The sequence below is a fragment of the Sciurus vulgaris genome (genome assembly GCF_902686455.1).
Source record: "Sciurus vulgaris genome assembly, chromosome: 10".
Taxonomy (NCBI): Eukaryota; Metazoa; Chordata; class Mammalia; order Rodentia; family Sciuridae; genus Sciurus; species Sciurus vulgaris.
The window spans coordinates 121,659,649-121,687,569 of record NC_136470.1 but is presented as its reverse complement, the minus strand read 5'-3'; the positions used below and the strand labels follow the sequence as shown (position 1 = coordinate 121,687,569).

General features: G+C 35.5%; 1 protein-coding gene across 2 annotated transcripts in view; it reads left to right on the top strand.

Annotated features, from left to right (window-relative positions):
- RYK (receptor like tyrosine kinase) overlaps positions 1-27,667 on the top strand; it is a 92,310-nt gene extending 64,643 nt beyond the window's left edge. For both annotated transcript variants that reach the window (XM_079100482.1, XM_079100483.1), the window contains exons 10-15: positions 5,072-5,141; positions 9,891-10,023; positions 11,234-11,343; positions 11,508-11,667; positions 25,720-25,856; positions 26,579-27,667. In XM_079100482.1, the coding sequence (XP_078956608.1) occupies positions 5,072-5,141; positions 9,891-10,023; positions 11,234-11,343; positions 11,508-11,667; positions 25,720-25,856; positions 26,579-26,690 (722 nt within the window). In that variant the 3' untranslated portion in view covers positions 26,691-27,667. The remainder of the gene's footprint in view (positions 1-5,071; positions 5,142-9,890; positions 10,024-11,233; positions 11,344-11,507; positions 11,668-25,719; positions 25,857-26,578) is intronic.
- Positions 27,668-27,921: the final 254 nt, after the last annotated feature.

Sequence of the window (27,921 nt, the reverse complement as noted above, 5' to 3'; positions counted from 1 at the left end):
GGTTGTTCTTATCAGGTATAAAAAATAGAAGACTTATAAATCAAGATATTAAACATTTATTAGATGTTATCCTGACTTGTGTCCACTTGAATTCATTGCTACTGTATCTAATTTTGGGTTTTCCCTATGTTAAAACTCTTTGCTATCATTTCCATAGAAAACATTGTTCTTGGTTTTTCCTCTTCCAGTATTGAAGTCTATAAAGAAAAAAATTATAGTTACCCCTAGACCCACAGCACCCTATGTGGGTAGTCACTGTTTATCTTTCACCCCTCCCACATCTACTTTTTCCCGGATGCTGCATAATGCACTAGAATGTATATATGTGTATTTCTTGGTATACTTTTGTAGGTATAACTGCAGTTGGGATTGGTGGCCCAAAGGGTGTATACATTTGAAATTTTGAGAGATATTGTCAGATTGTCCTCTAAAAGGTAGCACTAATTTATATTTCATGAGCAGGATATATATTTTCAGATATTCTTATTTTAAATTAATTTTCAAAATGTGATGCCTAATTTTTTATTTTTTCATATAAATTATTCAATTGAGATTTCCTCTATCAGAATACTACAGTATTATTTGCATATATCTTACTCCCTAGCAACTCTTTAAAATATTAGAATTTTAATGGCTTAAACCTGATACTTGTAAAAGTTTAAATAATACTTAATTGTTTAATTTTTTTATTTTCTGTTGTTCTGGGCAGGATCTCATGCATGCTAAGCAAATGCTCTGCCACTGAACTATATCCTCAGTTAACTCTCTTATTTGCTCGTTTTGAGAGTGAGAAAAATTGGTAAGGTACTGGGTGCTTAATGTCTCTCAGTATCTGACAGAGGTTGAAATGACAGGATACTATTTTCTAAAAAACAAGTTTAGTACTTTACAGAGATTGAGGGAAAAATTATTGAGTTTTATGAGTAGGAGGTGACAAAATTTTATGAGATTTACAAAGTTAATTTATAATAATTCTGTTTCTAAATTCAAGGAATATTTGGAAAGTATGAAGAGCTTATGTTGATTGTTGCTAAATAAGTTATTTTTGGTTCTAAGAAAAATCTTTGAAATTTAATTGCCTATAATTTAGCAAATTGCTTGTTTAAGGCTGTGGCAAATAAGCACACCCATACACACACCCCTTTTATCTTTTGTAAACAAATGGCTTAACTTACTATACCATTTGGTATTTGCTTTTATTAACCCACTCATTTCTAGCCCCCAGAACACATTTAAAGATTTATATTTACATTAAATCCCAGTAGACTTTCTGAGTAGATTTGAAGGATAGTTTATATATTACTTTTTGTAAAGGTAAAATTTGAACCATAAGTTTAATAAAACAACTGGTTTTGGTTTTCCTTTTTTTTTTTTTTTTTTTTTGTATTAACAATATTGAGGGATTTATTATAGGTAATTGACTTGCACATTGTGGAGACTGGTTTGGCAAGCCCAGAGACTGTAGGAAGAGACCACAAGCAGGCAGGAATCCCACAGGCATGAGCTGAAACTTGTCCATAGTCAGGTCTTGGAAGTGGAAGGTCCAAAGGGAATGGAGAGCCATTGCAGGGTCAGCAGCTGTTTGCTATCCCTACCTCAGAAGGCCTATGCCCTCTTTAAAGGCTTCCACTGATTAAGTTGGTTCTCCTGAGGTTCATATCCTTTTTTTAAAAAAATTAATTAATTAATTTTTTTTTAATTATTTAAACAAAAGGAATACATGTTGTTTATTTGTACATGGAGTCAAGGCATACCATTTGTGTAATCATAAGTTTACATAGGGCAATGTTGTTTGATTCATTCTGTTATTTTTTTTCCCTTCCCCCCACCCCCCCACCCCTCTTTTCCCTCTATATAGGCCTTCCTTCCTCCGTTCTTACCACCCTTCTTATTCCTAACCCTAACCCTAACCCTAACCCTAACGCTAACCCCACCTGCCCCCCATTATATGTCCTCATCCGCTTATCAGCGAGATCATTCGTCCTTTAGTTTTTGAGATTGGCTTATCTCACTTAGCATGATATTCTCCAATTTCATCCATTTTCCTGCAAATGCCATAATATTATCAGGTTTTCCCATTTTTTAAGGGAATGTTTCTCCTTAATTCTAACATTTCTTCTAGGGTTATTAAGTATTCTGTGGACCATTCAGAACTGAGGTATTATTTATTTGTTCCGAATGAATCCTGAATTAACAAAAGAGGTTTCCATACAGCATTGGGTTGATCTAAGGTAGGAAGGGGGAAAAAAGGAAATAAAAACAATAAAGAAGCACAATGTGGATACTGGAACTCTTTCAAAGATGAGATTTCTCTTTCCATATGTGTGGGGGTGTGTGGGGGGAAGGCGTCGTAGTCACTTGGTTGTTTCTCTGCCTCACCACACTATGTTCTCTCAGCTGGAAAGAAATGAGAGAGAGCACGGTGAGTCTTTAGTCAGCGTATAGTCATGGTTTGCACAGGGGACAGAGAGCAAGCATACTTGTCTCAAAATTGTTAATGAGATAATTCCATTTGATTAAGTATCTCTGAGATTTATTCTTTTGGATGTTATTTCTATTTTTTAACTGAAGCTATGTGAAGCTAACAAAGTTTTTCACAAATTTGTATGCTTTGTTACATACTGTACAATTAGAAGTTCTATGTAAAATGGAAAAATGAAGTTTTTTAGAGAATACTGATCTTTCCTTTTTGAAATAAGCCATTTTTAACATCATTTATGTTTCCTTGTGATTTTTAGAATTAATAGTACCCTTTTTATATCTATAAATCTTGAAGATAGGTCATTCACTGTTTAAAACAAAGACTGGAGAAGGAATCCGTAAAAAATGAGTTCATAATAAATGGATGAAATTACTTTTTTCCACTTTGAAAATTTTCTTAGATAATTATCTAATGTATGTAGTCCTTGCTTAATTGAACATGCTTATCAAAGTAAAGGACTTGAAAAAAAACAGTACAAAATGACATCCTGAAATTAACCTTTTGTGTACTTGGATCTTACCAGTTGAAGGTAAATGCTTACCAACTGTGCTTTTTCCCCAATTATTACTTATTTTTAGTTCTCAAAAGATCCTACCATGCCCCAGTAGTTCTGGCCATATTTTCTAAGAAATTATTTAGGTTATAGAATGAGCATCTGGGACATTCCACCATTTACAAAAGGATCCTTTTAAGCAGTTTTTGGACTACTAGAGTTTATTCTGGCAGACACTGGTGGGAGGCTTCTTTTCCTAAAAAGTAGTTCAAGTCCTTGGCTTTCAGTCCCCCCATTCTACATTTGTACATAGATCTTAACTCAGAGAAGTTGTCTAGAAAGGGAATGCTAATAACAAGTAATGGGAGGGAATGAGGCAAGAAGTGAGATTCTGGTAGATTTGGAAACAAATGAAATTTGAGATTTATGTTTTGACAGTTCTGCTTTTAAGAAGTAGGATAGTCATTAGTGCCTGAGCTCAGTGGACTGGGTTTTATTGTAGGTTCAATATTTTACCGGGTGGGGCTGGAATTTGTGGATCTTGGACTTTGCCAATTTTTTCAATTTTTTTCTTATTGCATTGATCAAAAACTTTAGAAATGTTTATTAGCATTTTTATTGTTTCCATAAAAATTAGTTATTGGTTTCTTTGGAAATATTTTTAAGGATACATTATACTCATTTGGTTTTGATATTTTAAGACTTTTAAAAAAATCAAATTTATTTTTAGTTTTAAAATGGAAGTGCACTATAAATGTAAAGAAAATAGTATTTTCAATTGGTGGCAAAAGTCCTCTATACTATTAAGATGAGGACTCCTCATGGATTTGTGCAAATATTTATTTTATGGCTTCAAAATTCTTCTGGAGAAAGGCTTTACTTTAATCAATACTGACTATAATTGGTAAATTGCATTGTCATGTCTTTTCAAAGACATGGATTTTTAAAGTCAATTTTAGTTCTGTCTTGCTGTTTTGAATCAAAAACCATGAGTTTAGAAGCTAAAAATAAAAAGAAATAAAAATAAAAAGAAATCTTATCCTAATTTGTTCATTATATTAATCTTCCACTAATTTAATATTAGTTTTGTTTTTAACCAGAGAAAGGCAAGAAGAAGAAAACAATAAAATAGACAATCATCTACAATCAAAACTCCTGTGGTTATTTTACTATAGTTGTAGATTTGTAAGTTTACAGAGTGCAGACAGAATAGAAAGGTACAAAATGTAAAATCTCCCACCATAAACAGTTTTCTCCCCAAATAGGAGAAAAGTGCTCCCCAATATATCTAACTTTGGTTTATACCTTGCTTTTTAAAATTTAATCTATATCTTAAGATATCCCTCTCTCAGTACATGTAAACCTATCTCATTTTTTAAAAAGGAGGCACAGAGTATTCTGGTGTACCAATGTAGTTAGTTTGCTCTTGAGGTGTACTTGAGTTGTTTTCCAGTGGTATTGATGATATACAGAGTGTGTGTCTGTTTTGAAGTTGTGTTACATGTTGCTTCTCCCCACTACCCAAGATGCTGTTGTTCAGCCTGTTTTCACACATTCTTGCCCAAATTGGCAGGTAGCCGAATTCTTGGTCTCTTTAGATCTGATGGGGGAAAATCACATCTAGTTTAATTTTAATTTCTTTACTTTGGAGTGAACCTGAGAGTCATTTTGTAATTTTGTTGGTCATTTTTTTTTTTTTTTCTTTTCTCAGTAAACTATATATTTAATCCACAGCCTCTGCTTTCAATTTTTTTCCATACTGGTTTGTATGAACTATTTAAAGAAGGAGGAAAAAAGAAATTAGCTTTTTATATGCCATGTGTTGTAGGTATTTTTCCAGTTAGTTAAATTGCTTTTTCTACTATATTTTTAACCTTCCTGACTCTCTCATTGTTATGTAAAAATTTCTGTGAAAGTTGACCTAATTAATGAGACTGTACTGCAATAGAACTTGAGATCTATTTAGATTTACCTGTAACTTAAAATGAAAATTCACCTCACAGTCCAAGGTAGTTATTTACTTATAGCAAAAAATATTAATGTAATATATATGTAGTTTATGTAATATCATTCAAGATAATTTTTTCTTTCTATAGATCAAGCATCTGAAATTCAGGTGACAATGATGCTCACTGAAAGTTGCAAGCTGCGGGGTCTTCATCACAGGTGAGAGCAGAAGCTACCAGCATTTTAGTTTCCAGCTTGCAGCCCCAGAGCTGTGTTTTTATTTGAATTCTAAATTGAAAACTTTTTGGAATAGCTTTTTATTTTTCTGAATATAAAAGTAAAATGCATGCTCATCAGAAACATTTTACAAATAAACAAGTATAAAGAAGAAAATATAGAACAGTATGTAAGCCCACATCTGAGTAATGATAGTTGAACTCTTGAACTCTTCAGAAACACACACACACACACTTCCCTTTTAAAAATAGGATAATGATGTACATAGTTTAGAAAGTATTTTGTTAGGAAAATTTTTAACACACAGAACACCAAAGATGAAAATAAGAAATACTAATAAACTCACTTTGTAGGTGCAGTGATGGTTAACATTTCACCATATTTGCTTTTTGTGACTGTGCATGTGTGTTGTATTTCTGTCTAATCTCTAGATACAGGTATCTATCTGTCTATCTATCTGTATTTTCTCTGGAAATATTTTATAGTAAGTTAGCCATCAACACTTTTAGTATGTTTCCAGCATACTTTTTAGAAAAAGGACATTTTCCTATATAAATCACAATATTATTTTACCCTTAATGAAGTTAACATGCTTCTTAATTTAATAAAGCAACGTTTCTAGCCCTTTATGTCTGTAATTATAGATCCTTGTCCTCATTTAAAAAGGCAACAAAGCTGGGTATGATGGCACATGTCTGTAATCCCAGTGGCTCAGGATGTGGAGGCAGGAGCATTGCAAGTTTAAAGCCAGCCTCAGCAAGTCCCTAAGCAACTTAGTGAGACCCTGCTCAAAATAAAAAATAAAAAAGGGCTGTGAATTTGGCTCTGTGATTAAGTGCTTCTGGATTCAATCCCTAGTACCAAATAAATAAATAAATAAATAGGCTACATAGTAGTTCCTTGGATGCCAATATCATATTTAATTTAACTAATCCCTCATGTATATAATCATTAGGTCATAACATGATTTTTTAAAAGCACTTAGGGTTTTATGTGAAAAAGCTCTTTTAAAAACTTCACATTGGTCCTATTCACAGAGCCATAATGAAAACTTCCAGGAGGAACTTAAATATAGTATCATATATGGCAGTATCAATATCAAGGCAAGACCTTTTTCTTTTTTTTCCTTCTGAAGCATTATCACTTTAATTTATATGCCGATGGAAAATTTGTCTGTTTGTTTAAAAAATAAAACTGACCATCCCTATTGGAAGATGTTTATGGACTTCTAAAAAATGAGAGATTACACTCCATTAATGTGTGTTCTATCAAAATGTATAAATGCATTCTACTGTCACGTACAGCAAATTAGAACATTTTTTAAAAAAGGAGATACAAAGTGATACATGTAAGAGGCACCGTGCATTCTAATTTCTGTGGGTGTTGGGCAGTTACTTGAATTCTGTTAAAAAGTAAGATGAATGGTAATGAAAGCAAAGTCTAGTTTTTTGGCCTTGTGGTGGAAAAGAATACAAGCAAACACTAAAGAGACAACTATTTTTGCTGCGATTGAATGTAAAATAACTGTTAGCTTCTGGTCAACCAGAGGTAAATCTCAGGAGCAGAAGAGAAAGAAACAAAGTTGTTGAGGGAGAAGAAAATGTTTTCCTAGTTTGAAATTCCAAGATAGATGTCTCATTAGGTTTGTCATACACTGTAGACATTGCCCTTTTAATTTCATTAAAATAAAAAAAAAAAAAAAGTAAGGACCTTTAGGAAAAAAAAGTAAACTCACAATATTGAGGAACAGTGAAGATGTTCCTTTGAAGGAACATAGCTCAATAATGTTGCCTTCCATGGACCTGTTTCAGTCCAAGAACAGAACTTATCATTTGTAGGAATGCATGGACAAATCATCCCTTAGGCCACATTTTTCTAAAAAACACATTTTGTTTCCTTTAGACTTTTGACAAGAACTGGGAAATGATTGGTTGGGAAGTTCCTTTTTGGCAATGTTGGGCGTGCGTGATGTTCTGTTACACTGACTTCAGGCGAGCGCCAAAAGTATTTCAATGTGTCATACTAACTTAGTACTTCTGCGCCCAGCCAGTATTCTTAGATGAAAGGTCTATACAGTAGTGTGTGTGGCAGAGATAAATGTAAACCAAGCCAGTATTTTCCCAAGAATCAGTTTTATATCCACTGTAGCCCTAAAGATGCCTTGGCTGGAAATGTTTGGAGCAGGCATTTGCAACATTTCTCTCATGCACCTTAATGCTGTGAGACTGCAGCATCCTACCAGGATGGATTAGCAGTCCCGGGTTGTTCTTAAGTAATGGCATGGATTGATATTCTGAATTGGGGTCGGTAGTGGACAATTTAATGAGGGAAGAAAGGCTTCTAAAAGTAAGTTATAGCTTGGTCATGGTTAATTGTTCATCTTGGCTATTAAGTGATGGCAGAACTCCTAGACATAATGAACAAAGCACATTATTAATATGTAGAAAACATTATTTTTCACATTCACTATAGCAGTTAATCTCTCTTTCTCTCCTTTTTTTGTTCCATGATTGAACCCCAGGAGTGCCTAACCACTGAGCACATCTCCAACTTTTTTATTTTTTTATTTTGAGACAGGGTCACACTAAGTTGCTTAGGGCCTTGCTAAATTGCTGAGCCTGGCTTTGAATCCTCCTGCTTCAGCTTCCCAAACTGCTGGAATTATAGGCATGCACCACCATACTTGGCGATTTATCTCATTTTTAAGGGGACTAGAGCCTACCACACCTTTCTTTTTGACCCCCAATGTCTATAGACTATTCATATTATAGATCTTACCAAACAAATACAGCACATTCAGCAAGAAAGGTCACTTGGTTTCAGATTTTACTTTTTTAACTGATCGTGATATGTAATTCCAAATATTGAGCATTCTGTGATTAAAGGTTGTACAAATACTAAAATATATCTCACTTTTTCTACTGAAATTTGTGAAAAGGATTTTTATCATAAGTTAAAATACCTATATGAATGAAAGATAATAATCTTTTAATAACTTCAGAAGTACCAGAGTTGAACTATTTCTCCTGGTGACTTGATTCCTCCACTGTTGGCCTGAGTGTCTGATGGAGGGCCCTTGCAAGGCTTGAGAGCTGGAGGCAGTTCTTATGTCGATCTCCAGACTCTAATCTACCATTCCTCCACCTTCCCTGTATTCCTCCTCCTGCTCTCATCCACTTATCTTAGAGATTTCAGGATTTCCTGTTTATTCCCTTTTTCTATATAAAATGGGCAGAATGAAGAGCAGCCATTTATACTTGGAAACATCTTCATGAAGCTGTTACCTTTCACCTGGTGTTAGAGTGAGATCTGACCTCATCCAGCATAGATAAAATGCTATTGATTTTTCTAAATATGTTTCAGTCACAAAGAAAGGAACAGGGATGTACTCTTGTGGTTAAAAAGATGGGACAACTTACCATATTCATCCTAAATTATGATATGCTCAAGTTAATCCTGAGTGTAAATCTGTAGTCATTTCAGAGTACATGGGAGCTGGTAGAAAGGAGGCTCTGTAGTCTTTCCCACAGCCCCCTTTTTTCCCTGGGAGGAACTTCAGGGGAAAGCACAGGTTTTGAAATCAGCTGAAGACTTGAATTTCTTTTCTTCATTTACTTGATCTTTGTCCTACAGATTACCTAACTCTTCTCCCCAGAAGTGGGCTTCTTTGCCAACACAGTGGGCTAATAATTGCTGCCACTCTTCAGCTCTAATACAAATAGAAGACTTTTTAGAGGTCACCTCTTACAGGTCCACTGATCTCTGAGTTCTCACTTTCCTTGCTACTCAGGGTCAGTGCTTTTCCTCTTAGTAACTCTTGAAAATCCAAGTGGAGCCCACAGCTTTGCCACTTGGGCAGTAGTGGTCATAACAGAATTTCATGACTGGTTTTAGAAGTGATACATTCCAAATTCTGACAATTTGTAGAAAATAAAAGCAAGGTAGAAATTGTCTATAGTCCCACAAGTGAAAGATACCACCTCTTAACTTTTTGTATATTTCTACTCAGAGTTATTTTTTTCTCTATACTTGTAATCATTCTGCGAACACGTGAATTTTGTTATCTTATTTTCCTGTAAACTTTTACTCATATTCTCATAACATGTCTTTGTGACTTCTTTATTGTTATATGTTATCCTTTTGTTTTTTCATTACTTTTGGGCAATCAGGTTGTTTTCAAGTGATGATAACTAAAGCAGAAAAGAAAGAGTCCCTCCAGATAGTAAATGGGAAACCTGGTTTTCAAAAATCTAATTCTAAATCCTTTGTGACTAGCTCAGTTCTTGCATTTGTGGCAATTTCAGCCTCTTAAAGACCTTTCAATTATTATATTCTTGTCTACAGTATGAATTTTTTTTTTAAAGTGTGATGATGGAATAAGTGGAATATGATCAAAATATACTTGTGGACAAATCATTTTTAAGGTGTCTTTGAGTACCCTTAGGGTAGAGATTTAATGTGGCTAGAGTATGTCATCAGAGAATCCAGTATATGGGAAACCACTAGAGTTTATTGCTGTACCAAGAAAGTGCATATACAGGAAATATTTTAAGTTAAGTCTGGTTTAAAAACATAGAGCTTTTTTAATTTTACATTTTTAATGATAATCATGTTTCTAAATATATTTGGAATTTTGCTTTATTTTAGATGACCTTTATTACTTTTTATTTAAAATAAGCCCCAAAGTTTAGATTACATGTGTTTTTCTCTCAATTTCTCATTACTTTATAGAAATCTTCTTCCTATTACTCATGTGTGTATAGAAGAAGGAGAAAAGCCCATGGTGATACTGCCTTACATGAATTGGGGGAATCTTAAATTGTTTTTACGGCAGTGCAAATTAGTAGAGGCCAATAATCCACAGGTGAGAAATTTGCCCAAATACCTATTACTTACCAGTAGTTTCTGATAATATTTTTGAAAGTAGATGTTAACATTCTTATCTAAAAGCTGTTTAAAGGCCTGCAAAAGAAAATTTAAAATGATATTTACAACCTGTTGATTTAGAGGATAATTCCTATCCTGAGGTATACACTTGGCCAATGCTTATATTTTTTCTTATATTTTTGTTATGTGTTTATTCATAATAATCTCAAACTCTCTGTAGAACCATCTCAGTCATTTTCCCAATAATTCTTTGAAGGCACTGTCCAAAATCTCCCTTCTAGGAAAGGAAACGGACTTAACAGAGCCATTTTGGTCCATATTGTACCAAAAGTTGGTGATGACTAGAGGTCTTGATTATGGGAGATAATTGTATATATTCTTAATATGGTTGACCGTAAGATGTCACTCATCTAAGAATTTCTTGTTATTGCTTGTGCACTTAGCTGTGAAGCATTTGGTCAGATTCCAAACATATTACAGTAGTCGTAGTAATAAAGCCTTTTAGGTTTTGCTGTGTGCTGTGTTTTGTAAACTTATTAAATTTGGTTTTAAGATATATAATAATTTAGTTAATTGCAATTGCTATGAGAAAATGCTTTGAGAAAACAGCATTTGAGTATTTCACTTAGTTTGTAAGTTGACAGGATTAAAACTGATTCCCAGCTAAGTGGTTGGAGCTGGCACATCAGCGTCATTTGAAGCAGAACGTCATTCCTCAGCCCACAGTTCTGGCATACTGGAGAAGCATATCATAAGAGAGCCGTGGACTTGCATTAGTTTGAAAATGATCCCCAGGGATCAAACCTCCAAATTAAAACTGCTGTTCTAAAAGAAAGAAGAAATTATTCAATAATAAGCATTGAAGTATTACTTTGAGAATCAGCATTCATTGAACAGATGTTTACTGAGTGGCTACTGTATGCACTAGATATCCAGGAGATAAATCTAACATGATAGGAGAGAGTCAAGTAAATGTTAAGTCATATACAGAATAAGGATTGTACTTGATGTAAGCACATTTTAGGGATCTATGGAAACATACTCATGGTCAAGAAATAGGCTTTTAAAATTCATTGTATAAGTGTAAAGAAGTATTTATGGGTAGAATAGGGTTGTGTAGTAAAATATGCACCTACCTTCTTAAGTTTTGTACTATCTGCAAACCTTGTCATTTTCTGTTACCACAGGCAATTTCTCAACAAGACCTGGTACACATGGCTATTCAGATTGCCTGTGGGATGAGCTACCTGGCCAGAAGGGAAGTGATCCATAAAGACCTGGCTGCTAGAAACTGTGTGTATGTGCCATGAGCTCATTACTATCACTTGATGAATAGTGCTGCCTGCATTTGGGATTCTCTCTAGGAGTCACAGGGGGACTTGTGTTTTATTTAAGGGTAATAGTGTTTCATACTTTTTTAATACCCTGGTTGCATTTGATGTTCATGTTTTTACATTTCAGCATTGATGACACACTCCAAGTTAAGATCACAGACAATGCCCTCTCCAGAGACTTGTTCCCCATGGACTATCATTGCCTGGGGGACAATGAAAACAGGCCTGTTCGATGGATGGCTCTTGAGAGTCTGGTTAACAATGAGTTCTCTAGCGCTAGTGATGTGGTAAGTGTTGGGGACCTCCAGTTATCAATAAAATGGAGAAGACCCATTCTGTTTTACAGTGTTTTTAAAAAAATTGGGCTTACTGTATCATTATATTTTGTATCTTATTTTATTTATGATTGAGTTACCCTTTTACTTTAGAGTTTGTATGTTTTAAGGATTTGTCTTTTAATACATATTACTGAACACTAATTAATTAATCACATTAATTAGTTTATACTCTTTTCCTCAGTGTATTAATTTTTCCTGGCTGCTGTGACAAGTTATTACAACCTTGGTGGCTTAAAACAACAGAGATTTATTCTTTCGCTGTTCATTTCTAGAGACTGAACAGATGTAGGCAGGGTAGTGCTTTCCCCAGAGGCTCTGTCCTTGTGTTCATTTGCTGTACATGAATAATTTACTCAGGTTTTTCTGAACATTTTTTTCTGTTCACTAAGGTTTTTCATTGTTTGTATCTTTAAAATACTTTGTTTTCACTTAATTTAAAACCCAGTATACTCTTAAAAAAACTTACCTGACACTTCAAAAGTGGGTGGAGTAAATATGAGCGATTATGAGAAGGGATGTTGTCTGCTTCATGGAGCAGTGCAGAGGTTAACGTAAGATTGAAATGTGCTTCACATTGCCCACAGCCTCACCTAGCCAGCAAGCCCGATGCATGTCAGGGAGTAGGATGTGGTGGGGTGAAGTAAATACATCCCAGTTCTTAGATACTGAACCCTATTCAGCTTGTATGGTAGTGGGAAGCTAAACCCTGTCAGTTTTTCCAGAGCTTTGATAATAAAATAAAATTCTCTAATGTCTAGAAGTTAAAATTCCAGGTAAATCAATACAGATGTCTAAAGAGAACCTGGGCTTTTGTGTTTGTGTGTGGGGGGGGGAGCATTGCTTTTTTTTTTTTTTTTTTTTTTTTTTTTGATGTTTTCCTAAATAATATACAAAGGGAAAGCAGAGTTTGATTTTAGGCCAGTATATAGCTGCTACATTTTATGACAGTATGAACCACTTGTACTGTTTGATACAGTACTTGTTTTTAGAGTTGCTAAGTCTTTATTCAGAAATTCTGAATTCTAACTGAAATTGTTTACTAGTTTCTACATTAAGCAAAACTGTTTTCAGTGTGAAAAATGGGTTTAAAATTTGATTTTAGAAGTTTTAAGACATAATATTAGTTGAATTAGAGCTGTGTGGTTTTCAAACCTTGTTTTAGTAGAAATGCCTGCATCAAAACATTTCTGAATGTAAAAAAAAGTAAAAGAAACTTTTCTCAATATTTACTTGAAAATCTCATTTCTGTACTTGATTTAAAATACAAATTTGCTCACCTCTTTAGAATGTCATTATTTTTTCTAGTGGTTGGTTTAAAAATGTTATGATTTTGATATTTATTGAAATATGATATAGTAGCCTTACCTTAAATGAGATGGCAGTTCTAGTGAACCCCAGAATATTTGCTGGACAGGAAAAAGAAGATATCTGTTAGATGACAAATTCTAAGTGTTTCATATAATTTGAAGATGTAACTTCAAGAAATTGGTTTTTTTGTTTTAAATTATCTTAGAAAAAGGGGAATGCAATATGGCCAGTAGTGCTGTTGGTTGCACAGTGGAGAACCCCGAAATATGTATAACTTAATATATTTGTTTATTTCTGTGTCCATACACCATTGCATAATTAAGCAGCAATAGGATTTTTAAATAACATTTATGACCAAATATTTTCCAGGAACTCCCAAGTAAAAATTAAACTAGATGGTACACTTTCAACAAATGAGACTAGAATTAATTATACCTGTCTAAGCAGTGTGGATGACATCTCTTAAGCTGGATATACTACTCAGTTTTAGCTGAGAATGTCCATGTTGAGGATGTGATTTAGTTAAGCAGAACCTTTCAAAATCATACTTAGAATTAGTTATTTTTATGGTAATATTTTAAAAATTTTGTAAGAGTTCAAAAATTTTAATGTAAGAATCTGTCTTTGTCATAATGCAGTTATATTGAATGCTTTGTTGCTGCTTCTTTATTTGATAACTTTATTTTAAACATCACCATGAATTTATTGGTGAGCAACTTAACGGAATTCTTTAAACTCATAATTGCTTTCAGTATATCTTGGCTGACCTAAATTCTTCTGAGCTTTGTTTAGTTAGCACCTTGTGGTAAGAATAACCCTTGATTTACATTTAATGTTGTTAACCCCTTAGATTTTCAAATTTTTCCTTTTTAGATTCTTACAGATTCACCCAACAAATACCTCATAAAAATATTTTTTGCCTTGGATAATTTTGATTGAAAGGACTAGTTGGATCTTTCTATTTCTATAACTATGATGTGATTATTAGTGTAAAAATTCTTGTCTTTCAGTTTTGGGGGATTAAATGTTTTGAATTCTTTAATAGGTTTAAAATACTAATATTGAGGATTGAATTTTAATATTTAGATTGAAAATGTTAACATTTCAATGAACATAATCTTTATTTGCTCATTGCCACTTCTTTTATGGGTGAAGTTGGGGGTATAAAAGCTGCATTTGGTATCCTTACTTTGGGCTGACCAACTTTTGCAGTCATATGCACAGAAAGTAATGTAACTCCCACCAGAGTTTGTGCACATGTAAAATATGTACTTTTAGTGGTAAGTGAAGAACCCAACTAATGGAATTAGTGTCTTAGAGCATTTCCTGTCTTCTTTAAAAGATCTGTAACATTTTTGCATCTCTGTAGTTAAAAATTCCGTGTAATTTGTTCAGAAATATGTTAATATTTTCTATGTTAAAAATCATACTTTGTGTCTCTGGGCTTTGTTTTCATATTTTTTACTGAAAGGATTAAATATTTTGATGTGTCAAGAGTCTCGTGATGTCAACATCAACCTTTAACTGTTGAGCTTAGGAAATATGCACAGCTAGATTTGACTAGTTATGAATGTCTTTCTAATATTTTTCCAAGATATGACGCCATCATAGGCATTCTTAAGAATGTCTGGATATTGTTTTTATTCTGTTTTCATCAGATGTAGGCACCACCATAGATTTTTTTTTTATGACTTTCTTTTCCTTTATTAAAAAATAGATTTCTTGATTTATATCTTTTTTGAATTATTCAGCTAATTATAATATAATTCTGCCATTAACATACTACATCCTATGAAGAGAGTAAATGTAATCAGGAATGCACAGTTAAAAATTTCTTTCTTGTTGTTTTTCTTGTTTTTGTGTTACTATATTGTGTTTTAAAAGCATTTTCTTGGGAAAAACAAGTTAAGGAAATGACTTTCATGCTATTCTTGACAGCATGGTTTATGGCAGTGAGGAGATCTTTTAAGACATTTGAATAGTTTTTAGGGTTGAAAGCAAAATGTGTTCCTCATGCCTTTATTTATTTTGTGGGTGTTAATGATTACCTGTAAGGGGGGACATCTGTAAAATTATGCAGACATATTAAATGCACATTGCTTTGTATTATTCCTGTTTGTCCAGTATTTTGGAAAGTTGTTGCCGTGACCTGAGCAGACTTGATCAAGAGGCCTTCACATTTATAAATGCCCATGAAGTCTGTTGAACTATTATGGTATCAAAGAGAAAGAGTTAGCAGAGGATGCTTATTATTTTTAAAAGTACAGAACTTTTTTATATTACTTCTTCATTATTAATTTTAAAGCAATGCTTAGATTTCTATTAACTTTTTTCCTTTATGGTTGTAGATTTTATACATCAGCAATCTTTAGACCTGTTATTTAAGTATTAAGTTCACACTAAGAAGAATTAATATTAATGACATTAAGGAAAATTAGAGGTGAAAAGATCATTTCAGACCATGGTTTAGGAAGTATTTAAGATTTAATATTTAAATATTTAATATTTAAGATTATTGGTGTTCAGAAGATATTGCTTTGATTTTATTAACTAGAGTTATTTTTATCCTGATATTTCCCTGGAATGAGGAGTACATGTGTTTTACTTTAGTAATATTTAATATATTTTCAGAGCTGAGCATTTGCTGTCTAGTGACCAAGTAGTGTGTGTAGTTTCAGTAACTGATTCTGCTACAGGATATTATACTCAAGGGATCTTGTAGGCCTCTCTTTCTTTCTTCCTCCCTCCCTCCCTTCCCCCCACCTCACTGTCTCTCTTTCTGTTCCTTTAGAGCCTTCTCTCTATCATTCTGTTTGATATTCCCTTCACATAGCCCTTTGTTCTGATGGAGCAGTGACTAAGCATATGTACAGTGGAAGAGAAGTGTCATAAATGACTGAGGTGGGTGATGTCCTGGTAGGCAGCCAAATTTTGACTCCTCTGTCTTTCCTAATCACAGATCCTAGGACAGATCCATAGCAGAAGTGACCTCTTTTCAGTCATGTCTGATACCCTGTGCTTAAAGATTGCTGACTTTCAAAGTTGAGGCAGTGTCTTAGTGCATTCAGGCTGCTATGCTAAGTTACTGTAGACTGTATATATGACTTAAGCAACAAACATTTATTTCTTAAAGTTTTAGAGTCTGAGAATTCTGAGATCAAGGCATCTGCAGATTAAGTGTCTAATGAGGGTTCCCTTCCAGGTTCAGAACATCCATCTTTTCTCTGTGTCCTTACATTGCATAAAGAACAAGGGAGTTCTCTGGGGTCTCTCCTATGGGAGCACTAACCTCATTCATGAGATTACCACCCTTGTGACCTGATCTCGTCCACTCTCAAATTCTATCATGTTGGGGGTTAGTATTTAAAAGTATGAATTTGGGGGAGACACAAATATTCAGTTCATCACGTTGTGCCACTGGTCCCCCAAAATTCTTTCTTACATGCAGAATGCACCTATCCCCCACTCCCCAACAAACCTGAAAGTCTTAACTCATTCCAGCACCAGGGCTGAAGTCTAAAATCCAAAGCCTCATTTAAGTATCATCTAAGTCAGATATGAGTGAGCTTCAAGGTCCAAATGATACTGAAGCAGTTTCTTCTCCAGATCTGAACCTTTGAAGCCAAAGAAGATACATGCTTCTGAAATACAGTTTAGGACAGGCATCTATCCCAAAAGGGAGAAATGGGGAATAGTTTCTAAATAAATATAAAGCCTAACAGGGCCAATAGCATAAACCTTACAATTCAAGAATAATTCTCTTTGGCTTAATACTTTGCTTTCAAGGTCCACTGAGGTGGCAACATCACCCCCTCAGCTGTAGGCAGGCTCCTTGGTGGCTCTCTGCCAGGACAGGGCAGGAGGACATAATTCATCTTACTGATTTTCCTTTTAATGTTTTCACACCACAGTTAACCTGGAACCACAGAAAGTGAACCTGTGGGAAAGGGTGGTGACTGCTGTACTAAAAATCAGCCTTGCATTATAAGTTACTAAAGAAATAAAATGGAAATCTCTTAATTCAGTAGCCCCAATTTTAGTTAATACTACATTAAAATGGAAAAAAGAATTTATATACTTTTAGACAAGCCACATCGATATATAATCTTAGGAGGAAAATATATTTTGTACCCTATATCTTTTTTTTTTAAATGTATGTATTTTTTAGTTGTAGGTGGACATAATACCTTTATTTTTATGTGGTGCTGTGTATTGAATGCAGGGCCTCACACATGCTAGGCAAGTGCGCTACCATGAGCAACAACCCAGCCCCGTACCCTATATCTTTTTTTTTTTTTTAATATATATATTTTTTAAAATTTATTTTTATTGTAAACAAATCAGATACATGTCGTTTCAGTTTGTACATGGAGTAACAGCATACCATTTGCATATTCATATATTTACATAGAGTAATGATGTTTGATTCATTCCATTATTTTTTTCCTTCCCCCCACCCCTCCCACCTCTCTTTTCCCTCTGTACAGTCCCTCCTTCCTCCATTCTTGTCCCCCTCCCACCCCCCATTAAGTGTCATCATCCGCTTATCAGTGAGATCATTCCTCTTTTGGATTTTTGAGATTGGCTTATCTCACTTAACATGATATTCTCCAATTTCATCCATTTGCCTGCAAATGCCATAATTTTATTATTCTTTATAGCTGAGTAATATTCCATTGTATATATATACTACAGTTTCTTTATCCATTCATCAATTGAAGGGCATCTAGGTTGGTTCCATAGTCTGGCTATTGTGAATTCAGCCGCTGTGAACATTGATGTGGCTTTATCTCTGTAGTGTGCTGATTTTAAGTCCTTTGGGTATAGGCCAAGGAGTGGGATAGCTGAGTCAAATAGTAGATCCATTCCAAGTTTTCTAAGGAATCTCCACACTGCTTTCCAGAGTGGCTGCACTAATTTGCAGTCCCACCAGCAATGTATGAGTGTACCTTTTTCCCACATCCTCTCCAACACCTATTATTGCTTGTATTCTTGATAATCGCCATTCTAATTGGGGTGAGATGGAATCTTAGTGTAGTTATGATTTGCATTTCTCTTATTACTAAAGATGTTGAACATTTTTTCATAAATCTCTTGATTGCTTGTACATCTTCTTCTGTGAAGTGTCTGTTCATTTCCTTAGCCCATTTGTTGATTGGGTATTTGTATTCTTCGTGTAGAGTTTTTTGAGTTCTTAATATATTCTGGAAATTAGTGCTCTATCTGAAGTATGAGTGGCAAAGATATTCTCCCACTCTGTAGGCTCTCTCTTCGCATTGCTGATAGTTTCCTTTGCTGAGAGAAAGCTATTTAGTTTGAATCTATCCCAGTTATTGATTCTTGCTTTTATTTCTTGTACTATGGGAGTCCTGTTAAGGAAGTCTGATCCTAAGCCAACAAGGTGAAGATTTGGACCTACTTTTTCTTCTATAACATGCAGGGTCTCTGGTCTGATTTCAAGGTCCTTGATCCATTGTGAGTTGAGTTTTGTGTAGGGCAAGAGATAGGGGTTTAGTTTCATTCTGTTGCATATGGATTTCCAGTTTTCCCAGCACCATTTGTTGAAGAGGCTATCTTTTCTCCATTGCATATTTTTTGGCACCTTTGTCTAGTATTAGAAAATTGTATTTATTTGGGTTTGTGTCCATGTCCTCTATTCTGTACCATTGATCTACCTGTCTATTTTGGTGCCAATGCCATGCTGTTTTTGTTACTATTGCTTTGTAGTATAGTTGAAGTTCTGGTATTGCGGATACCCCTCTTTCATTCTTCCTGCTAAGGATTGCTTTAGCTATTCTGGGTTTCTTATTCTTCCAGATGAATTTCATGATTGCTTGCTCTATTTCTGTGAGGTATGTCATTGGGATTTTAATTGGAATTGCATTGAATCTGTATAGCACTTTTGGTAGTATGGCCATTTTGACAATATTAATTCTGCCTATCCAAGAACATGGGAGATGTTTCCATCTTCTAAGGTCTTCCTTAATTTCTTTCTTCAGTGTTTTGTAGTTTTCACTGTAGAGATCTTTTACCTCTTTGGTTGGATTGATACCCAAGTATTTTATTTTTTTTGAGGCTATTGCAAATGGAGTTGTTTTCCTCATTCCCCTTTCAGCTGTTTCATCGCTTGCATATAAAAATGCTGTAGATTTATGCGTGTTGATTTTATAGCCTGCTATCTTGCTGAATTCATCGATGAGGTCTAGAAGTTTTCTGGAGGAGGTTTTTGGATCCTCTAAATATAGAATCATGTCATCTGCAAATAGTGACAGCTTAAGTTCCTCTTTTCCTACTCATATCCCTTTAATTTCTTTAGTCTGCCTAATTGCTGTGGCTAGAGTTTCGAGGACAGTGTTGAATAGAAGTGGTGAAAGAGGACATCCCTGTCTTGTTCCCGTTTTTAAAGGGAATGGTTTCAGTTTTTCTCCATTAAGAATGATATTGGCCATGGGCTTCAGGTATGTTCCTACTATCCCTCCTATATCTTAAGAAAGCTATAAACAACACAAATTGAGGGAAGAGGAATATGACAAACAAAAAATTGTTATTCTGTAAGTGTTCTTTATATGGACATAGCTGCAGACTTTCATGAAACTCTAGAAAAAGCAACTTGACCTTCTTATTTCCCCCATTCCAACTACGTCAAACAGAAGTAAATTGTAGAATAAGTCTGTCTAAATTTTAAATAATTTACTTATCAAAAGACTTTAAAAGAACAAGTTTTCCACAAATCATCCCTGTGCCATTTGGTCTTGATTTTCCTTTTTTAAGGTTGGTTAGCCAACTTGTAATTAATCACTCTTGTTGAATTTTAAGTAAATGAAACCGCAGTGTACTCTTTGGCTTGTTTATTTATATATTGTTTATTTTTTTATGTTGTTTAAGTGTTGCAGTAAGTAATAGGACAATCTTAGGTGACTGCTTAGCGATAATAATGTGGTCAAAACTGCTCCTCATGTACATGTATGACTGCATATGATCGGTATGATCCTGCAATATGTATAATCAGAAAAATGAGAGATTATACTCTACTTAGGTATGATCTATCAAAATGTATAAATGCATTCTACTGTCATGTACAACTAATTAGAACAAATTAAAAAATAATAATAAAATAGCTGGGTGCTGTGGTGCATGCCTATAATCCCAGAAGCTCAGGAGACTTAGGCAGGAGGATCACAAGTTCAAAGCCAGCCTCAGCAGCTTAGCAAGACCCTATCTTTAAATAAAACATATTTTTTTAAAAAAAGGTCTGGGAATGTGGTTAAGAGCCCCTGGGTTCATTCCCTGGTACAAAGAAAAAGTACTACTACTAATAATAATGGAAAAAAAGAATAATGTGGTCAAATCATGTGAAAGAAGTAAATTTTAAAAGTCAGCTTATACATATCATATTCCTGTGTACAAGTCCAGTCTTTAGTCCCCACCAGCATGACTGTAAGAGTCTCTCTTTGTCAGTAGAGCAGTTATTCCCTGTGCACAAAGGGGCAGTTCTACTTTTCACCATTTCCCATTGTTTCTTTTTCCAAAATCTGGTTTGAATTGGTTTTTTCCTTCCTCACAGTTCTGCCACAATCAGTGAATGAGAACAAACCCACCTTATCTCAGGAAAAAAGGATGGGAACACCCTTCCAGCTAGCTTCACTTCCTTGGGCTTTGTTCCATGTGTATAGCGAATTGCTTTCTCTGTTGATATTGGGCAGTATTTTAAAAATTAAGCATTATGTTTGCTAATCACCATCAATATTAAGATTTCTTATAGAGTAGGGATCTATTTGTTTATATTTATTTAATTAATTATTTATTTATTTATTTTATTCATTCATTTATTTATTTATTTTTGGTACCAGGGATTGAACCCAGAGGAACTTAATTACTGAGCCACATCCACAGCCCTTTTTATTTTTCAGTTTTAGACAGGCTCTTACTAAGTTGCTTAGGGCCTCACTAAGCTGCTGAAGCTGACTTTGAACTTGTGATTCCAGTTGCTGAGAACACAGGTGTATGTCACCACTCCAGGCTTGAATAGGGTTCCTTTTATTTGTTTGTTTGTTTGTTTGTTCAGTTTTTGCATGTTATATTGAATCAACTGAAGGGAACATAACAAGTTTTCTATCATAACAATGTGTTTTCTTTTACAATTTTGAAATCTTCTCTTTTGTTTTGTCCCACTTGCATTTTTTATTGTTCTTATCTTTTTGTTTTTAGTTATATATGACAGTAAAATGCACTTTGATACATTGTCTATAATGGAGTATAGTGTCTCGTTCTTCTGGTTATACATGATGTAGAATACCAGTGGTTGATTGGTTATATGTGTACATGGGATAATAATGTCTGATTCATTCTACTATCCTTCCCCCATACCTCCTTCCCTCCCTTCACTCCCTTCTACCTAAAGTAACTCAGTTCTTTCCCAGCCCTCACCCCCTGTGAATTAGCATTCCCATATCAGAGAAAACATTCAGCTTTTGGTTTTTTGGGATTGGCTTATTTCCCATAGCATGATAATCTCCAGCTCCATCTATATACTAGCAAATGCCATAAAATTTCATTCTTCTTTAAAGCTGAGTAATATTCCGTCATACACACACACACACACCATATATATATTCTTTTTTTTCTTTATGCATTCCTCTGTTTAGGGGCATCTAGGTTGGTTCCATAGTTTAGCTATTGTGAATTGAGCAGCTATAAACATTGATGTGGCTGTGTCTCTGCCATATGCTGATTTTAAGTCCTTTGGGTATAAACTGAGAAGTGGGATAGCGGAGTCAAATGTACTTTGGGAAAAGGTCTGTACCTAAGGAACAGGTAGAAACAGATGACAGTTTTTAAATTCCATAGAGACTTGGAGCCTGTTAGAATTTCCTTCATTGGTATGTTTTCTTCTATGTAAAAATTATTTCAAATTAATAAAAATTAAGTGGCAGAGCCTGCACACATCCAAGTATTTACCTGTCTTACCTTGCTGGCTGGCCCTTCTCACAGAGGGGTGAGAGACCAGGGAGGGCTGGGCCAACAGCACCAGAGAGCTGCACTGGCATTGGCACCCAGCGCGAGAAGTGCTGGGAACCCAAGGGCCCTGTCTCTGTGAGGACTCGCCTGGGAGGTTAGTTTCCGAGGGCCCCGGCAGGCCACTCAGGACCGCCACTGTACCTGAGGGGTGTTGGGGGCTGTGCCATGTTGGCGGTGCCGGGATGGCGCCCGATCACATCGGCAGTGAGGAGGTTAATTGACATAAGCACACTCAGGTGATTTTCTTGTCCACGCACACAATGTATGCGCATGTGTTCTCCAGCACTAATTGCCTGCTCGGATTGTCTCGCCTAATCTTTGCGTGGGAGGCGTGGCCCTACTCTCCGCCTCCTGGAGGTGATATGAGCTTAGGTGGAACGAGACAGAGACACAGCAGCCATTAGCAGAAGAAAAGCAGTAGAAGACACAGGCGTGGCAGCAGCCAGAGGGAAAAACACACGGCAGTAGCTAGTAGGGACATACGCAACAGCAGCCATTAGCAAAAAAGCCAGAAGAAAGACACACAGCAGCAGTGAGTAGGGGCAGCGGCGGAAGGCAGAACGGAGAACTGAGATGCATCACTAGGGCACCTTGGGTGGACGGACCCTTAGTTCACAGGATGCAGGACTTTAAGGCATAGCAAGTTTCTCTCTTAAGCAGTCACTCTCTTCCTCTAAGCTCTAAGCAAAGCCTGTCCTTCTCTCAAAGTCTCTCTTAAGCAAAATTTCTTTCTCTCTGATAAGCGAAGTCTCTCTCTCTCCTCTCAAAGCAAGTAAACTTCATTTCCTCTATCCTCTATAAACAAGCAAGAAAGCAGTGCACTAAAGAGAAAGATAGAAGTGCCTCAGTTTCCACTCCACCACCCATAAGACCCGTGCAAGTTGTTGCTGCAGGCGGTGACAAATATCCACGGATTTTGGAACCGCAAAGAGCCAGCGACAAGGGGCGCTGGCGGTGAGACCCAGTGTGCTGCTCTGGGTTTGGTCGGCTGGTTCACCTGGGCTGCTGGTCTCTCTGCAGCTCCCCGCAGGTTGGGTTCTTAAGACAGGTAAATACGTGGAGGCATTTTCGTTTGTCATAACTTGGAGAATGTGCTACTGACATCTAGTTGGTAGAGCCCAGGGATGTTACTAAATATCCTATAATGCACAGGACATACCTCTGTAACAAATTCACAGTGACAATATTGCTAAAGTAAGACCTATTCTAGGTTACCAGTGTGCACCCTGTGTGTTTAAAAAATATCATACTGCTTTGGATTTCTTGAAAGCACTGTACAATATAATATTTCCACTCATCCCCTTTCATCCTTTACACTACTTCTGTATATATTACAAATCCCACAATACATTGTTAGCTATTTTGCTTTAAACAGTCTGTTAAGGAGATTTTAAATTGAGAAAAAAGTACTGTTATCATTGCTCATATGTTTTTAGCCCTCCTCATTCTTTGGGTAGATCTAAGTTTCCATCTGACTTATTTTCTTTCCACATGAAGAATGCTTTCATTTGTCTTGTAGAACTGGTCTGCTAGTGACATTCTCTCAACTTTTATTTGTCTTAAAAACTCTGTGAAGACTAAATAGCAAAACTTGCCTCACATGCACAAGTCCCTGAGTTCAGTCTGCAGCACCCTGAAGAAAAAAAAATGTGGCAAAGAACTCTGTAATTTGTATTAATTTTTGAGGTATATTTTAGTTTGATACAGATTTTCCACAGATGGTTTAAAAATATTTTTTTTTCAAATGTAGTTCCTTCGCTTTCTTGTTTGCCTAGATTGTGGTAAGAAATGTGGCTATCATTAACTAATACTGCTATGTGTGAACCCCAAGGTCACAAGTGAAGCTGGATGAGGACACGTGTGTAACATCTATAATGTTTATGAGTTTCTACACATTCTAGGTATTTTGCAGCCTTTATCAGGATACTAAGGTTGAGTATCCCTTAGCTGAAATGCTTGAGGCTAGAAGTATTTTGAATTTGGGGGGAATTTTTTTGTTCATGTATAATGAGGTATCTCGAGGATGGGAGCCAATTCTAAACATTGAGTTCATTTATGTATCACGCACACTTTTATACACATACCCTGATGGCATTTTGTTTTTTAAGCTATGCAAGACACTTAGTGTTCTCTTATTTTTGTTGCTGAATACTTTAAGACCTTTTCAAATGAGAGGTGTCTTCTCTCACTAATGTTTCTTAATGTGTGTTCTATTATTACCTGTTAACAATTTTCAGTTAGTTACTGTCCACCTGTCTATGAAAAGTACAGAAAGAAGCATGAGCATTTAGAAACTTTTGTAAGAATTCAGAGTAGCTTTTCCTGTTGACTTCTGATAGTAGTTTTGTGCAGTAACTTTACTGTGCCTGTGTTTTAACTGTGACACCATGTGAGGTCACAGTATCGTGTTGGTGTTCAAAAAAATGTTGGATTTTGGAGCATTTTGGATTTGGGGATTAAGGATGCTTAAACTGTATAAGGCTTTTAAAAAAAATCTGTATATTTTACAGAGTATTTCTAGACTTTATTATTAAAAATGATAACCTGACATTTAATGCTCTGTGCTTAGATTTTACCAGCAGACTTATATTTGTCTTTTCTTCCCCATATTTTTCTTTTTACTCATTAAAAAATGTATTCTTGGGCTAGCTACTAATCTGTCTCAGTTTTCTCACATTGTAAAATTGAGCAACTAGTGAATGATTATCGGGGTTTGCTGTGAAAATTAAATCAGATAAAGGTTGCAAAAATTCCTAGAATGTGTAGAAACTCATAAACCTTATAGATGTTACACAAGTGTCCTCTTCCAGCTTGACTTGTGACCTTGGGGTTCACACACAGCAGCAGATCATTGAGGGTCCCCTGGTCTCAGCCCTTCCCAGCCACATGGCAGCAGCTGTGTGTGGGTGTTATCTGTCCTCTACACTCTCCAGGAGCCATGGTGCATCCAGGGCTGCACCAAAATGAAGAGGTCCGCTTAGTCCACAAATGGGCACTGTTGCCACTGCTTTTGATTCCTTCTTCTGCTGTTAGTTCACGGGCTGATTTCTAATAAATCTGATCTTTTATTCAACAAAGTTTAAAGATAGTTTTTTCTGGGTATTTTTCTGTTAATTAAAAATTTTACATATTAGGCCAGAAGATACAACTTAGGGTAGAGCAAGAGCTTTGCAGACGCAGGCCCTGGGTTCAATTCCTAGCCCCACCAAAAAAATAAAGAATCCATGACATTTTATATTTTATGTAATTTGCATATTTCCCTTATTCAGAATATTGTTCTTTTTCATTTAGGCTAAAATTATGTTCATTTTCCATTTCTCAGCTTTGCAGATTAGTCATAATATTTAAAGTTACAAATTTTTATATTAGGAAAATCATAGACATAATTAATGGTTTGGGGTGATATAACTTATAATCAACAGTAGAAACTACTTCCAGTAGATCTAATAGGTAATGCTAATATTCACATTAAAAGATATATTAATTGAAATGCCCTCTTTTTTTATCCCGGCAGGAAAAATGGACTTGGTAAGATAGACTTCTCTTTACAAATAAAGTCTTGCTTTCCTTCAGAGTTAATTGAACTGCTCATTTTGGCATGTACCTGGCCATAGGTAGAAGCACCCAAGTAGCTGTTTTAAGCATTTTCTCATTGTGCTGCTCCTCCTTTCCTAGTGGGCCTTTGGAGTGACTCTGTGGGAACTTATGACTCTGGGCCAGACGCCTTATGTGGACATCGACCCCTTTGAGATGGCTGCGTACCTGAAAGATGGTTACAGAATAGCCCAGCCAATCAATTGTCCTGATGAACTGTGAGTTTTTCTGAATGGAGAGACATGTGTTCCATTCCACTTACTATTTTGTTATAAAAGAAAGAGCAAGTTTCCACATTTATTCAGAGCCTTCCCTTTTGAGAATAATGGCTATTCAGAGTTGAGTTAGAAACAGGCTTAAAGGCTAAGTACTTTTAGAAGTCTCTCATTGTCATCTTGTCTTGTCAGATGTCAGCTGATACATAAGGAAGACATGCTGGGCTCGTGAGTGACTAGTTGCTTCCTGCCTTTATCACCTAGCTAATGTCCCATATCCTGGGAACAGGGTGGGCAGGAGGCTGGTCAGGATAAGTGGGTACACAGATGAATGTGGTCTCCAAAATTCCCTGGAGTTCAGAGCAAGGTAACACTGTCACTCTAGATCCAGTGTTCTTAGAGCTTAAGATGAAACCTCTGAATTATTCCTCTCAGAATAATAGAGGTTATTATTTTGACTTGTGTTTTATGCATTTATGCGAATGCCATGTTTGCTGTGATATTTTGATATGCTCTTATGAAGAAAATGTACACATACAATCCAAATAATTCATTTTAGCTGCTTCTTATTCTAGAGTTGCCAGTACATAGTAAAAATTGACCAATTTTTAATATATTGTATTCTCTGCTTCCACACTTTGACAGAAAGCACATCTGGCATCAAACTGACCAAAAAGTAAGGGGTACTGTATCATTTCTTGTCACATTTTCCATTGTCGTTGCAGATTTGCTGTGATGGCCTGTTGCTGGGCCTTAGATCCGGAGGAGAGGCCCAAGTTCCAGCAGTTGGTCCAGTGTCTCACAGAGTTCCATGCCGCCCTGGGGGCCTATGTCTGACTGCCCTCACAGTCCCTCAGACTCAGAAGGAGTGCCTGTCATCGACACTTCATACACAGCACAAAACCAGCAGAAGCACAGTTGTCTTCCAGAATGCCGTGCCTTAGGAATGCTTTAGAATCTGAACTTTTTAAGACAGACTTAATATGGAATATTTTCTAGATATCATTTTTAATAGATTAAACTGAAAGGGATTTTGTAAATTTTTTGGCCCCAAAATTTTAAAACAGTGACTTTGGACTAAGGGGTGTGTTCTTAAAAATAAACGGTTTTTAAATTGTTTAGACACAGATATTTGGAATAGCTATTTTAGTGCCAACTGCTTTTTATTTTTTTACTTCATCAAGGTAATGGAGGTGACTCACCTTTAAAGTTATAATTTTATTTTTATCACTACTCTTGGGAATGGTTTGTCTTCAAGATGCAGTACTTTTAGGAAAGGAAAAAGAGCACAAAAAGATGTCTGATTTGCCTTGTACAAGAAAAGGCAGTGGTGGAAGAAGAAACAAAAACGAGAAAAAAAATTTTTTTGAAAATAGTTATTGGAAGCAAGCTGCCCTTTTATGTGAAATTGTTTATTTTTAAATTTTCTAGTGAAAGGAGTTCTGCTTTCTTATCTTGGGGGAAGCAGGAACAGAGTTCATCACATCTTAAATTTGTCAGAAATTAACTTTCCTATGAGCCAGAAGTGGGTTTGGGGCAGATTAGTAGGAAGCAATGGTAATTTTATTTATTTTTACTCTCTGGGAAAGGAGATAGTGCAGTTCCAGAAAGTGAATCACGTTTCAAAGGTTAAGATTCCCTTTTGTTGCACCTAGAATAGTGCTATGCACAGAGCGGGTGCTTGAGTTGTTACCGTTTTTATTTTAAAATTGTAAGCTGGTACGTTTGTGCTTATCTTCAAGGCTGGCTTCAGTGTAAAATTGTTTTTTTTTTTTAAAAAACACTTGAAAAATTAAAGGATTTGTTTTATATTATGACAGTATGGAAAATATTGTTTATAATTTGTAATTGGTTAATGTGTCTCCTGTGTCTTTGAACATGCAGCAGCTAGATGGTCATGTTTTATTTCATTAGTGTTTTTTTCCGTTCCAAAACCTTAACACAATGACAACTGACTCTACTCAGCCTCCAGGGCTTAATAAAAAGTGGGAATCATTGTTACAAAGAAGTATTATAACACTGAAATGTTGTACAGAGCCAATAAGTAAAAAGTGGGTATGTATTTATA